The sequence below is a fragment of the Tiliqua scincoides genome, chromosome 2 (assembly GCF_035046505.1).
Source record: "Tiliqua scincoides isolate rTilSci1 chromosome 2, rTilSci1.hap2, whole genome shotgun sequence".
Lineage (NCBI taxonomy): Eukaryota > Metazoa > Chordata > Lepidosauria > Squamata > Scincidae > Tiliqua > Tiliqua scincoides.
Genome location: NC_089822.1, coordinates 253955171 through 253969970, shown reverse-complemented (window position 1 = coordinate 253969970; position 14800 = coordinate 253955171). Strand labels below are relative to the sequence as shown.

The following is a 14800-nucleotide window of genomic DNA, read 5'->3' as shown; positions in this document are numbered from 1 at the left end:
TTCCATTTATGGAAGGAAGCTTCCTTGCCCTTTATGGCCTCTCTAACTTGGCTGGTTAGCCATGCGGGCACCCACCTGGACTTAGTGGAACCCTTCTTCCTTTGCGGTATACACTTCTGCTAGGCCTCTATTACTGTTGATTTGAGCAACCTCCATGCTCTCTGTAGAGACTGGACTCTTTTTACCTTCCCTTTCAACCTCCTTCTAACCACCCTCCTCATTTGAGGGAAGTCCGCTCGTCGGAAGTCAAGGGTTTTTGTTAGAGATTTGCCTGGTATTCACATGAACATGCCCTTGGATCAGCCTTGTGGCCCCAACTGGCCTCATATATAAAACACAGGGCTGAGCTTATGCCATAATTCAGGGAGAGGAAATGCATGAGCAGCACAGAAACTTCCCGAGAATCTTAACCCTTTGTTTTCCAAAAGCGAGGTTTCTAGACCATATGGCTGCAATGGTGTGCTTTAAACTGTAAGCAGCATACACTGAGAGTTGACTTCTGACAGAGGTGACTGAATAAAATGCCTAGTGGTTGGAACAGCATTTTAGCAATGAACATATGAAGCTGCCTTATACTGTGTCAGATCACTGGTCCATCTAGCTCAGTATTATCTACACCAGTGGTCTTCAACCTTTTTCATACCAATGAATAAAGGGACTGGATCCCCACCGTTAGTCCCTCCTGGGACCTTATCTGCCCACTCCCTGCCCCATCACTGGCCGTTCCCCACCCGTTATGCCCTCCCAAGCACTGTTCATTTTAACCAAATATTTTTATTAGAGAGGGCAAAAAAAGTTACCATGAAGCTTGGCACTAGTGGAAGCTAAGAACCTGAACAGGACTGGGACACTATATCCTGGTACCTGAAGGGGCACACCAGATGCCTCCCCTCTTTACCTGGTTGTGCTTTAGTCCAGTGGTCCTCAACGTTTTTCATTCCCATAAGTTGCCACGACACCACAACTGAGGCTTCGCCACCCCATTAGGGTCCCAACTCCAAGGCTGAAGAACACTGGTCTACACTGACTGTCAGAGTTCTCCACAGTTTGAGACCCAGATCTTTCCCAGACCTGCCTGGAGTTTCTAAGGACTGGACCTGGGATCTTCTACATGCAAAGTAGGAGCTTTACCACTGAGCTACAGCTTCTCTCCAGGACCAGAAATACCAAAAAATGCCATGTGAAACAGCAGCCAAAAAATGCAAAGAGAAACTGTGCTTAATGTGTGTAACTTATACAGGCTGTAGAATCCAGTTTTTCTGGATACAGACGTTGGAATGCCCAATTGCAGAATTTGAATTTTGTTGTTTACCCAACTCTCAACAAACTTGGATCATACATTCCTATAACTTACATACTTCCTCATTCTTTAATTCCTCAATGACTCACAGATGAATATGTGGACTGACTTCATTGGAAAGCATTAGGTTTAAGGTTATCTTATAGTTTTATTGGGGGATGGTCTGTTCACACATACAAGTCACCACTGATGTTGCTATCAGTGAGTGATGAACATGCATGTGTGAAACAATCCATAGTATCAAAGGATTAGGCATTCGCACTGCCCCTCTACCCCTTTACCTTTCTACACACCAATGACCATTCAAATGTTTAACTGAGCAAAATAGTTTAATGTCTCTGCAGAAAATATAATAAACGAAGAAATGCCCTGACAAGAAAGAAATGGCTCCTCTTTTGGGAGATGAGGTCTCTTTAAAAGGCTTCCTCTCCAATCTCAGCCTCCAGATAAACATATTCTAATAGTCTTATGAATCTCTTCACTAAATTTCAGATCATCTTCTTGAAGTTCTTGATGGCTTCTTCAGCCTTTTGCAATTCAGTCTCACTTTGTCTCAGCTGGGAAAAGGAAAAAATATATATCTGTAAACAGAGCCTCTGCATCCATCGTCTTCAGTCTTTTGAGAATGCTCCCTCCTCCATCCCCATGAAAGGCACGTAGCTGCCAAATTTCCATCTCTCTCTCTCTCTCTCTCTCTCTCTCACACACACACACACACACACAAACACACACACACAGCTGATTTTGTAGAGCTCTGAGTTCTAATGCTGGTCTGCATTACCTTGGCTGTGTCTGCCTCCTGGACTTTGGTGGGAACCTTGGCAGCATAGTCTGGGCTGTCCATGCGCTCACGCAACCGTAGAATTTGTTTCTGCAACTCAGCTTTTTTGCCTGCCAGTTTAGAGATCTCCTTCTCAGCATCGATCAATCCCTGACAGGGGAGATGGAAAGATTCAAGGTAGCCCACATATGATTAACAGCTAGAGTTGAGCGTACACTCTGCCTCCAGTTACACTTCTCCCAGGACAGCTGCAGCTCCTCCTAGTGGACACTGTATTGAAGAGCATGCCTTTCAAGCTTTGGTGTGTATTCTGTACACCAATTCTGTAACTGGTATTATTCTGTAATCAAAGCAGCTGGGCTGTAACTTCTACTCAAAACCATTCAGTATTTTATTTACTTATTCAATCTGTATCCTGCTTTTCTCCTTAAAGAGCACCCAAAGCAGCTTATAAAACTATATTAAAACAATAGTTTACATATAAACATTAAAATAACCTGAGGCATTAGGGGTATGACTACATCCAGTGACCTCATTTTTCAAGCTCTTGACTAAAAATCCTGAGGGTTAGAAATTTCTCAAAATGCTCCATTCTGTGTGGCATATCCATTTTTCCAATGATCTAGTGAAATACTATAGATGAGTTGTGCACCCGCCTTAAGAAAGATAACAACATAGTGGCAGAGAAGGAAAAGCAGCCTGGCTAAGTTAGAACCACAGTGTGTCCGCCCAAAACTGTGAAGTAAAACAGTTGTGCATAAAGGCCCATAAATCTTATTCTCAACTATTTCTATTACCTTGAGCAATAGGTGGACAGTGCATTTGTCAGAGGCGATAGCTACTGCACAGCCAGGAGGGGGTGCTTTTCCAGGTGTCAGAACCAACACTTGCATGGAGGAGGAGAGAGTGCGGATGTATTCGGAACAGCGAGTCACAGCCTCTGCAGTCTCAGAATCCAGGCACTGCAAGTAACCTGGGAAGAGGAGATCAGAGAGGGGGAGATGCTGTGTCAACTATACCACAATTGCTTTGAGTTCTATTCATTTCAGAGACTGCATTTACCCCTTTATCCCCTTTCATGATGTCTCAGACCTACTGGAAGCATCAACTTAAGTATTCCATCCTTGTGCCAAACTAAGAAGAAAAAAAGCAAGAATACTTTTCAACAATTGCCCAGATATTATGGATGTCCCTCTCTCTGAAGGTTAATCGGAGACCAAGCCAATTTTAGAAGGGTGAAAAATAGTTTGTTATCACATCCTAGCTAATACTCCAACACATTCACACATGTGTGAATTCACACACAGCCTATTATTTGATCTCCCAAATCCCAATTTCTGATTTCCAAGCCTATAAGAATCCCACAATTCTAAGCACTAACTGGGCAAAGAGGCATTTTCCCACGTGGTGCTCCTCTTATATTTAGTGGAGGTGGGGTGGGGGGACGGGACTGTCCTTATTCATCCCAGCACAGTATCTTTTTAGTGGCTGTTTGCTGATGTTTCTTCTACAGGTTTTTAGTCTGTGAGCCCTTTGGAAATACAGAGCCATTTAGCTACTGGATTTTCTCAAACCACTTTGTGAACTGTTTTGTTGCAACAGTAAATATTCTTATTAATATCAACAACAACAATGCATATCTTTACAACACACAAAATGAGGCATGAGTTAAATTAACTAATATCTTAGTTACGACATGGATCTTCTGCTTCTCACACAAATCTGTGAGGGAGTGGCACATTAAACCCAGCTGGATCAGACTACTTCTTCACTACTCAAAGAGTGGCTATTGTGCTGCAGCGTTGGCCACCAACCATGAAAACTTGAGCCAAAACGCTTGCTTGGCCATGAAGTTCATGAAGTGATCATGGGCCTCTCTCTCTCTCTCTGCCCAAATCCTAACCAACTTTCCAGCACTGGCACTAGTCGGTGCTGGAAAGTGGGTTAGGATTGTGCCCTAAGTGTCGTTTTCACTCATGGTGCAGTTGAACTGAAACAGTTCTGCTTTTACAGACAAGTTAAATTTATTCTACCTCACAATCTAGCAGCATTTCAGCCTTGGCAAGGTAGTGACTACTGAACTTAACATGCTCCCTTACTCTCTCCTCCTTCCCCATCACAAAGAATCTTTTCCCTTCCCAACACGCTCTGTACTCACAGTCAGCTTTTGTCTTGGTGAGGTTGTAGTCGGCTCGGAGTGAACGCACAGCCCTAACTACGCTCAAGATGAAGTCAACGGTGCTGTCCAGGCCCTCATTCCTCCAGTGGTACTGAGGTAAGACACAGACAGGATTAATCATGCCTTGGCTCTGTGATGTTTTGGGCATCATGATTCAAGAATGAAAATCAACAATTCAGACAACTACCAGGGATGAATGCTGATTTTTCTTGACCTTGACAACAAACGGCACTTTATTTTCCTGGTGGGGTGCACTTGTTTATATGAATAAACCACTGTAGTCAATTAAAAGTTGTAATAATAAATTTAAAACTTTTATTTAAGCCATTTCTGCCCAATGCTGCATATACACAACAGGGATCAAATGTGTACACCTGTGGGCTGAGCAGAAATGGGTTAAGACGCTATTGCTTGTTTAAACTTAATTTACAATTTCTGCCCTTAGGCTTGTTCCCCCCCCCCCCCACACACACTGTCCTTTCCCACTGCGCCAGAATGCTTCTGGTTCTGCACTTGAGAGTTCCACGTTACCTGTTCTCTATTGGGGTAAGGAGTGACACAGATGCTAGGAGGGTCAGAGGAGAAAGACCGTCGAGGTAGCCGCTGGTAAAGCTCCTCTGTGACAAAAGGCATGAAAGGGCTGAGAAGACGAAGTCCTGCATCCAAGCAAGTGTAGAGAACATTCCGGGCTGTCTGGGTTGCAGCCTCATCTGGACCAGCAAATACGGGTTTTAGGCACTCCTGAAAAGTGGGGAATAAAGCAGGATGTATGGAGTGCTGTCTGATATGTCTATGGCAGTTTTAACTTTTTTATTATGTATCAATAAGTTACTAGAGCAGTGTTTCTCAAACTGTGGGTCAGGACCCACTAGGTGGGTCGTGAGCCAGTTTCAGGTGTGTCCCCATTCATTTCAATATTTTATTTTTAATATATTAGACTTGATGCTACCATGGTATGTGACTGCATTTGGGGAAATGTTGCAGACCTGTACTTTGAACAGGCTAGTATGTATATTCTTTTAACAATGATAGTCAATGGGACTTAATCTTGGGTAGGATTGCAGCCTAAGATTGTTAAAAATTTTCCTGCTTGATGATGTCACTTCTAGTCATGACATCACTTCCGGTGGGTCCTGAGAGATTCTCATTCTGTCCTGGTGGGTCCCAGTGCTAAATGTGTGAGAACCACTGTACTAGAGAATAAGCCCTTCCTTGCCTCCAAAAAGCTCACAGCGGCATGTTAGCCTTAAGAAAATTCTATGAGGTGAGTCAGGCTGAAAGAATACAATTTACCAAAGGCTTCTTAGACAGAAAGAAAACAAAAATCTTTCAGGAAGTTCAACTCACCAGATAGACATCACATAGCTCATAGAGCCAGAAGTTATAGATGGCTGTGGTGATGCCAGGGAAGTCATAGGCCTGGAATCCAACATCACATAACTCCACAGCGTGGCTCAAGCGACTCAGGATCCAGAGGTCAATGAGGCTCTCTGAGCCACTAGGCTGCAACAGACAATTTCTCAGTTAAGAAGGAAATGCTCCTGGTGGCATGGATGGTGAAAGTGAAACCACAACACAGGGAGGGAGGAAATGAGGAGTCCCCCCAACAACAGTGTGTGCTGAACTCATTGTAACATTAATGCCAAGTATTCAGGGATCTGAAAGGAGAAAAAAATGAAAGAGTGGAAAACCCACGGGGAACAGTCTCACCTCTGGGCTGTGTTGTGGCTGGAATCCATCTCCAAGGCCACGGATGGCAAATTTGGTTGCATTCCACAGCTTGTTGCAGAAATGCCGGTAGCCCAGAATCCGGTTCACATCCAGGTTTATATCCCTGCCTGAGAGCAACAAAAGAGGAAAAGGGACATTAAAAAAAGAAAGAGGGAAGGAAGAGAAGCCTAGATGGCTGTATAGAAAAATTACCTTGAGATGTATATGCGCAGAGAGCAAATCGGAGCGCATCAGTTCCACATTCCGGGATTCCATTGGGGTAATCTGCTTTCTGTGAAGGAATCAAAGGTACAACCATTCTTTGATCCAGATCAAGCTTGACATTATCCCTAGCTATTATAATGTCATAGTTATGCTACTTTAAAAAAAACAACACTTCTCATAACTTCAAAACAAATGGTATTGAGGAGAACACTATTTCTCCCTAAAAAAATTATTTGCATCAGTATAAAATTCACGATTAAGGTGAATGAAATGGGCTAAAATGGGCTACTGGACGGTCTCCCACCCGCAATATCAGAAACAATATTCAGACTGTTAAAGCAAAAGTACAGCTGTATATGGGTACAAGTATTTGTTCTGAAATTAAGCAAATCAGTCTGTAGCCCCACTGCACACTATGCTGGTTGATGAGGCCATTTTTTTTTTCTCTAGCCCAGAATCCACAACAAAATGACACAAACAGAACAGGGCCGGGTCAAGCCTGTGCCCCAATCAGCATCCAGAAGGACATGAAACAACAACATACCTGTCCTTGTTTTGCTCGCTCAGTCTCAGCTGGATCCAAATTGCTGTCTAGCAGCTGAGCATGCAAGCCCTACAGAGGCAGAGGAAAAAAGTTGGTCTTTTGTGGGTTGCCACAGCCAGGGTGTCCCAACAGGGTATTATGCATTCAGGCACAATCCCAGAAGAGTCTCTTTTCTCACATCTGTTCAGCCCAGTGTCATGAGCAGGGGTTAAATAGATGCAAAAGCCTCTGAGAGGGAGTGCCAGGAAACTAGGAGGAAAGTATGAGAGCAGGACTGCATTGCGTCTGCTAGTTGCTCCTCTGGTTCCTGCTTCCACCCAGCCATAACAAGATGCCCCAGAGCCTTTTGCAATGTCAGAGGCTTCTTGGGCATCTAGGAAAGTCGGGGGGGGGGAGTTATGACTAGGGAAAACACAGAACAGGTTTCTCATCCAGCATTCCTCTTAGTTAGGATCAGGCCACCAAAATCCAGGCAAGGGACAGGTGCAGTTCATAGATTGGTCATCAATAACCTTCGTCATTAGCCAGCTCATACACTCTTCCTTCAAACACAGTGACCATTTCAAGTGTTAGGGCAATTGCAGATTCTGCCCTGGGAAAAATATGCACAGCTCTCAAAAGGAAAGCATCTTATTGTAGCATCCACTCGCAACAGAAACAACAACCTTCACTAAAGTCCTACAAACCCATTGTAGCACTGGCTTACAGACACTTGCCTGACTTTGCTGAAAGCCTGAGTCTGCAATCCTATCCACACTTTCCTGGAAGTAAGTCCCATTGAACATAATAGGGCTTAGAAGTTGACATGCATAGGATTGCACCCTAAATCAATGAGTTACCTCCAGTGTAATGCCAGCGATAACATCCAATGGATCTATCACATTCCCCAGTGATTTGCTCATCTTCCTGCCGTGGGCATCCCGAACAACAGCATGAAGGTAAACCTGAAATTGAATCACAAGGAGGAGAGAAATTAGAGGAGTGCAAAGAAACCGGGCTGAAGAGGAAAGGAGGAAAAACAACAGAGCCTCTCTTACCTCTCTGAACGGCAGCTTCCCTGTAAGCTTGAGGCCCAACATGACCATGCGGGCCACCCAGAAGAAGAGAATGTCATGACCCGTCTCCAAGAGGGTCCCAGGATAAAAAACCTGGAGATCTTCACTCTAGAAGAGAAGGACCAAGCCAGAAAGGTTGAAGAAGATTTGGAGTAGAGCAGAGACCAACACACTTCATTAGCCTCACAGTAAGGACATACCAGGTTTGGCCATCCAAAGATCGAGAAGGGAAACAGACCTGATGAGAACCAGGTGTCCAGGACATCCTCATCTGGAAAATGGGACAGAAGACAAACACAGGTCATCAATTTGCGAAGAGAAACTGGGTTTTTGACATCCCAAGCAGTTCAAGCTTTCATTCAAGCTGATTGATTCCATGTCAGACCTCTTCTCTAGCTCAAAGATCTCAGGTAGCAGGCCTGCTGGGAATAACTTTGCCCAAGACTGTGGTGAGTTCCTGTCTGTCAAGTAGACTGTACTAGGCTAAATGGAAGACTCAGGTGGATTCTGTAGGAGCTAAGATAAGTTTCATACTTATACCTCTCTCCCTTTGGGTCTCCTCTATGGCCCCTCAAGTACCCTCACTCTCCCCTTCCAACTCCACACAGCTGGTTCTGGATAACCTGCCATTAGCCTGAGCAATTAAGAAAGCATGCAGCAGTTTTACAACACTTCATGTAATATGTTTTGGAGCACAGACATGTGGGTGATCATTGGGCAAGAAACTAAGAGCGCTAAGCAGCAAGAGGGGGTGCAAGGAGAAAAGACTTCAACGAATGTATATATTCCATGCCCAGGAACTCACATTTTCCATCAATATAATGGCTATTCAGAGGCTAGAATAAGAGATGCCGATCCTGTGTTTTCAAAAATATTTGCAATGTTTTCCTACAGCAAGAGCTAAAGGTGCAACGAATGGCATGGAGACTGCGAACATGTTGGCAGACTGGAGAGAAGGTAGGGAGAGCAGATTCAGGTGTCCTGCCTGCTCTCAGGGATACCCAGCCAGTCCAAGGTCAGCCAGCCCCACATTTCTCTGCCTGTTTCTAACAAGCATGAACCACTCAACAGCTGAGAGACAACTGTGCCAACCCAATTTGCTGTAGGATGATGAGTAGAGACCCCCACAAGAAGAAAGGCAAATGCTGCCACTGCTACACAAACTCCTTGCTAAATTCCCTTACTCCACATCGCTTCTCTGTACCTTGCCGGAGCGTGATTTTATCTGGGGTCACCTTGAAGAGTTTGCTTGCCTTCTCTTGTGCCTCCTGCTCACTTCGGCCACTGACCCAATATTTACCATCTGTATCCTGGAAAGAAGACCAGAGATTTGGCATAGATTTGGCCTGATCCAGCAGGACTCTACTTATGTTCAGGCAATTTAAAACATCTTGCCTTCACCATCCCAAACAAGCAGATGACAATCCATTCAGACTAGAGTGCCCAGACTATCCACCGATTTAAAATGTTTTAGTGGAATAGGCTGAAAGCTAGGTGACATTTAAATACATACATCGGTGCATATGCCCATCCTAATGGCAGACAGGTTTAACATGCTGCTTGAAGCAGGCCATTAGTTGTACAATTATAGTTCATCGCATTCCATCTGCTCCTTCTCAGATCAGATTCACATGCTACCTGGGAGGGTATGCACATGCAAGCTATCTATATTCCACTATGTAATATTTATTTTGCACCTGTGTCATTGTTGCAGTGATCCCTGTAAAGATTCTAAATAAGGCAATTAGAAAGGCCAACAGCCTGTTTCCTTGCATTCCTCCAACCCCTCTGCTCAGCCCTTTTAAGGCTTCCACTTCCTGCCTGGCCCATTGCCACTTGGCTCAGAGAACTATCTTACATCTCCTGGAGGGACAGAGGGGTCATCAACGATCACAAAATATGCTGGGATACGATGGCCCCACCACAGCTGCCGAGAAATACACCAATCCCTAGAACAGGAGAGGGGGGTTTGAGGAAAAAAATAATCACAGCTTGCCCTATGGAGTTATAACGTTTCTGATGAACATGAACGAACAGAACGCACAAACCCTTCCTTGAAGGGACAGGTGGTGAAGACCAAGACAAGACAGAAAGCGTGAGGGGGGGGGGGAATAGTAGTAAATACTTGACTATCAAGACTGAAAATTAAAATCATTCTAAGTTCACCCTGGCTTAAAAAGGCATAACACAGATACTTCCTGACACCATCAGGCACATACATGAGAAAATAATGTTTGGAAATTTCTGTCCAGACTCCAGCATTTCTATATTATCCCAATTGTGGGGAGAAGTAGGGGAAAGGCCAAGAAATAAAGATTATTTTGCCCGCCCGCCTGCCCACACACCCAGATTTCAGGAGGTTGGATCATGGTCCAGCCATCATTCTTAAGGTGAAGAGACAGGGTAAGGATCTCACCGGATGTTGTCCATCCAGCTGAACCAGGTTTTGAGGTGGAAATCAGGCACAATGCGTAGGTCACCCCGGCGAACTGCCTCGGCTGCCCCCCGGGCCATTGTGTCACAGCGCACGTACCACTGGGGCTTCAACAATGGCTCCACCACATCTTTGGAGCGGCTGAGGCAACAGGAAGTAGAAGGAAAGAGAAAAAATGGTATTATCTGAGGTCCGTGAATATGCCAGTGCCTCAGGCTCACAGACCTCCTGTCATAGATAACCTCTGCCCCTGATAAAGACTCCTAGAACTCTACATAGCCCCCCTCATCCAAGCCCAGATATTTTTGCACTTGTTCATATAGTCCCCTCTCTCCTCCCAAGAACACCTTTTTACTCTCAAAGTCTCTTTCTAGAAGCTAAATCATCTGTTTCCAATCATTTTTTTTGTCTATACTGTATGGTCTTCACACACATAAGAACATAAGAAGAGCCCCACTGGATCAGGCCAAAGTCCCATCTAGACCAGCTTCCTGTATATCACAGTGGCCCACCAAATGCTTCAGGGAGCACACAAGACATCAAGACACAACCTGCGTCCTGGTGCCCTTCCCTGCATCGGGTGCTCTAGGGTAGCCTACTTCTAAAATCAGGAGCTTACACATACCTATCATGACCTGTAACCTGCAATGAACTTTTCCTCCAGAAATCTGTCCAATCTCTATCCCACCTCCACCTCTTCAACTCTTCCAAATTCCTGACAAGGAAGACCATCTGCCTCCCAACAGAGCCAACTGTGTTCATAGAGAGGCTTCCACCTGTCACCCTATTCAATCCTTCCCGTTTGTAAAGAAAGGCAGGATGGTCAAGAACTGTTCTGAGTTCAAATTCCACCTTTGGCATGGACTCCTAGCATGGCCTCAGTCAAGTCACAGATACGTATGAAAACAACTTTTAAGGGATCAGGCTCTTAGTCTATCTACCTCAGATTATTATTAAGAATATTTATATACTGGTTTTCAACAAGAGTAGTTCACAGAGTGTTGTCCACTCTGAATAGCAATGGATCTCCAGAATTTAAGAGCAGGGGCATTTTTCCGAGCTTATGTAGAAATGTTCCAGGGATTGAACCTGGAACCTTCTACACACAACCATGTAGTCTTCCACTGAGCTATGGCCTCTCTTCCCCCTAAATCCAGGCTATCAGAAATGGGTTTAATCCATGCCTCTCTTCAGAGACCAAAATGCCTCCGTGGAAACGAAGTCATGCCTCAAACCACTTGGCCACCCCCTGTCCTATCACGCTTGGTTCAAACAAGATCTGGCTATCAGAAACATTCATTGGGGACACACGTTCCCTCCTCCCCTCCCTCACTTCTTCGTTTGGGCAAACCATAGTTTGCCATTACATGCAAGGTGTGCAGATTGCTATTTGATTTGGCACCTTAATGTCACATCTCTCTTCTTGGGTTTTGTATGTCGTGTCCTGGCTGGAGCTTGTGTGCACCATAACTGTGAAAACCACATGGCCAGATAGCACTGATCTGTTTTTGTACATCTATGAAGAGGTCACTGAATGTGGCAAAATAGGGTTCTGCCCCCTCTGACTTGTCTGAAGAACAGGGAGGCCCCCAGAAGTAGGCCACCCCTGATTTAAATTATTCCCTTATCCTACCACCTCTCCTCACCTGCAAACTGGGACCACCATTGGGTTATCCTTCACCTCTCTGAAGAGTCCCTTGTTCTTCAGAGCTTCCAGCACCGCCCGACGGGCATCAAACCGCTTCATACCCTGAACAGGGAGGAGATGAAAATTAGACAGCTGCAATGTTAGAAGGCTCGCAAAGGAAACCCAGGCCTTACCACTGAGGTATGATCCCCATGTACCCCTAAGGCTATTCCCACCCCACATGAATAAGGATCAAACCTAAAGGGGCCCTCTCAGCTAGACCCTTGCACCTCCCTCTTCCCATCCCATTGATACCAAGAAAGGAGGGGGCACGTTGACAAGACAGCCATTCTCATCGATGATAGAGACAAAATCAAGCCCATGGCGCAGGCCAACCTCGTAGTCGTTCTGATCATGGGCTGGGGTGATCTTCACTGCACCTGAGAGTGGTGAGAGACACACACAGGAGGACAGAATGATCTTCATTCAGATTATGACCCACAAAGGCCAAAGACAGCTGTCCTGTCCTCAAATTTGACTTGAGGTCTTGGGATTATTCCTGAGTTAAGATCTTAGGGTGTGCCCCATCCGCCTCTGGGACACAACTAAAGACTTAAGCCTGGAAGAATGCCCTTTCCACCCTTCTTTTGGAAGGTTCTTCAAATTAAGCCAGAACCCTTCTTATTAGGCTCCTCCCCCTCTGTAGCTCCTCCCCTCTATTCCCAAACACACCCATTTTTTCAGGCCCTTCCTGTTTCATTACAATTCCATAATTTGCCTGCCTTTCACACACAGATGCATCCCCCACTCTCTGAAGAGCCCTGCCTACTGCAGCTCCTGTCTCCACCGGCAATCCTATTTTACATTTCAAACATAGAAGCCAGGAATGCTCATATGTGCTCAGTCACTTTGAGGCAATCCTTCCAGTAAGAAATGGCCATGCAATCCATAGAGCTATTACTTTTAATTTGTGGATAACAGGCAGAGGCCGACACATACCCCTTGCCCACCAGCCCCTGACCCCCATAGCATACCAGTTCCAAACTCCATGTCGACAAAGTCATCACAAACAACAGGCAAAAGCCGCCCCGTGAAAGGGTGCAGGACATTCTGGCCATGCAGATGCTAGGAGAGAAATTGGGGAAGAGGAAGGAAGACTTACTGAACCATCTCATCCAAATAAATAATCCAAAAAGACAAAAGATGAGCCTTAGGAAGGAAGTGGGAGATGCCTCCTAGTCCAGCTCCTGCATCAAGCCTTTCTTTTAAGGGAACCTGCCTCTGAGTGGTGAACAGCAGCTTCTGGACCTCTGGATGGTGACAAGTATGGAGAAGACTAGAACCAGCTATGATAAACTACAGTTTATTGGACCCCACTCTTCTATTCTAAAAGGACCTTGACTTGAGTCTCTCCCTTCTTGTCCAGCTGGTGATTCTCCTGGGGGTGGGGAGGGATGTGCACATGCATGCATGTACAGACAAGATAAAGAAACAGCCACAATTGAGAATCATCACTCACCTGCCTGGCATTCTCGCTGAGCTTACAGTCCTCCCACCCTCTCCAAAATCTTCCCTATAGCATCTCTTCTGTGCCTTTGCTCTTAGGATTCTTTACCTGGTAGCGGGGATCTTGGGGATGGATGGCAACTGCTGTGTCACCCAGCATTGTCTCAATACGGGTTGTCGCAACCACCACTTCCTCATCTAGAAAGGACAATGGTGGTTAATTGGGCCCAGAATGGAGCCAACAATGAGTCAGTGAGAAAAGTTCCAGATCCCAATCCCTGCTTACCAGGCCCCCTTTCTCACCTGAGCTCTGAACTTTGTAAGCAAAGGAGACCAGCACCCCAAATTCAACCTTCTCTTTGTAGCCAGGGACTGGCAAGAAGGTTCGGCCTGTTAACTCCTTCTTATCCACCTGCAGAGAAATAGACAGCAAGAGTCACACACAGTGTTCTACTTTCAATATTAGAGCAACTGATGCAAAGGTTTGTGCCCTCTCTGTTCTCCCACCCCAATCACCTCTATGTCCGAGATGGCAGAGTTGAGGGTGCATGACCAGTTGACGAGGCGTTTGCTTCGGTAAATAACCCCTTCCTCATGAAGCCGGATGAAAGCCTCTTGGACAGCATAAGAGAGTTTCTGTTGGAAACAAAAAAAGAACACTAAAAAATGTGGCTCAATTTCTTCCATCCTTAGCTAGACACACTTGAATTCTGAAAATTTCCATGGGAATCAGACTTCTGTTTCCTCTGGACTGGTGATCAATGTCTATGCACTGTAGGGTTAAGATGCATTTGCTCTCGTCAAAGAGCACCACTGTACTTTCAGGTGACATTTCAGCAGGTAAGTACTTTGCTTTTCTACTGTTTGCAAGATCACTTTCCAGGGGACTGAGTTCATTAGGCTCTTAGTACTGAGCATAGAGAACTGGTGGAGCTTAATGGTTAAGAGCCTGAGCCAGGAGTAGGCAGGAGCCAGAGTGGCCAGACTGCTGACCTTCAATTCGAGGTGCTTGGTTTTCAATCTTCACTTAGCCATGAAACTCACTGAGTAATCTTGAGCCAGTTTCTCTTCCACAGACTAACTTACTTCACAGAGTTGTTGCAAGGATAAAATGAGGCCAGACTGTGTTTGGCCCCGAGCTCTTAGGAGAAAGGGTAGGACAAAAGTTTAATAAATAATAAGTAGAGGTGTTGAAAACAGTGTTTTTTATTTTACTCAGAAGTAAGCCCATTGTGTTTAGTAAGACTTTGGCTGCAATTCTAACCACACTTTCCTGAGAGTAAGCCCCAAAAAAACAAAATAGGACTTACTTCTGAGTAGACATGGTTAGGATTATGCCCTTAGACTGTAGTGTAAACCAATCTTAATAACTGGAAACAAACCTCTAATAAAAAGGGGTGACCTTAGACCACTGGTTCCCAACATGTGGTCTGGGAACC

At 45.1% G+C, this 14800-nt stretch overlaps 1 protein-coding gene across 2 annotated transcripts in view; it reads right to left on the bottom strand.

The window, feature by feature from the left end:
- Positions 1 to 1622: 1622 nt before the first annotated feature.
- The window catches only part of VARS1 (valyl-tRNA synthetase 1), a 28958-nt gene continuing 15780 nt past the window's right edge, over positions 1623 to 14800 (bottom strand). For both annotated transcript variants that reach the window (XM_066614652.1, XM_066614653.1), the window contains 21 exons: positions 13878 to 13997; positions 13665 to 13773; positions 13471 to 13559; positions 12890 to 12980; positions 12171 to 12295; positions 11875 to 11978; positions 10211 to 10369; positions 9653 to 9743; positions 8999 to 9104; positions 7995 to 8065; positions 7777 to 7902; positions 7579 to 7683; positions 6740 to 6808; positions 6184 to 6262; positions 5971 to 6098; positions 5608 to 5763; positions 4792 to 5001; positions 4240 to 4351; positions 2879 to 3054; positions 2082 to 2231; positions 1623 to 1857 (listed from right to left, as the gene is read on the bottom strand). In XM_066614652.1, coding sequence (XP_066470749.1) covers positions 1789 to 1857; positions 2082 to 2231; positions 2879 to 3054; positions 4240 to 4351; positions 4792 to 5001; positions 5608 to 5763; positions 5971 to 6098; positions 6184 to 6262; positions 6740 to 6808; positions 7579 to 7683; positions 7777 to 7902; positions 7995 to 8065; positions 8999 to 9104; positions 9653 to 9743; positions 10211 to 10369; positions 11875 to 11978; positions 12171 to 12295; positions 12890 to 12980; positions 13471 to 13559; positions 13665 to 13773; positions 13878 to 13997 — 2445 coding nt within the window. In that variant the 3' untranslated portion in view covers positions 1623 to 1788. The remainder of the gene's footprint in view (positions 1858 to 2081; positions 2232 to 2878; positions 3055 to 4239; positions 4352 to 4791; positions 5002 to 5607; positions 5764 to 5970; positions 6099 to 6183; positions 6263 to 6739; positions 6809 to 7578; positions 7684 to 7776; positions 7903 to 7994; positions 8066 to 8998; positions 9105 to 9652; positions 9744 to 10210; positions 10370 to 11874; positions 11979 to 12170; positions 12296 to 12889; positions 12981 to 13470; positions 13560 to 13664; positions 13774 to 13877; positions 13998 to 14800) is intronic.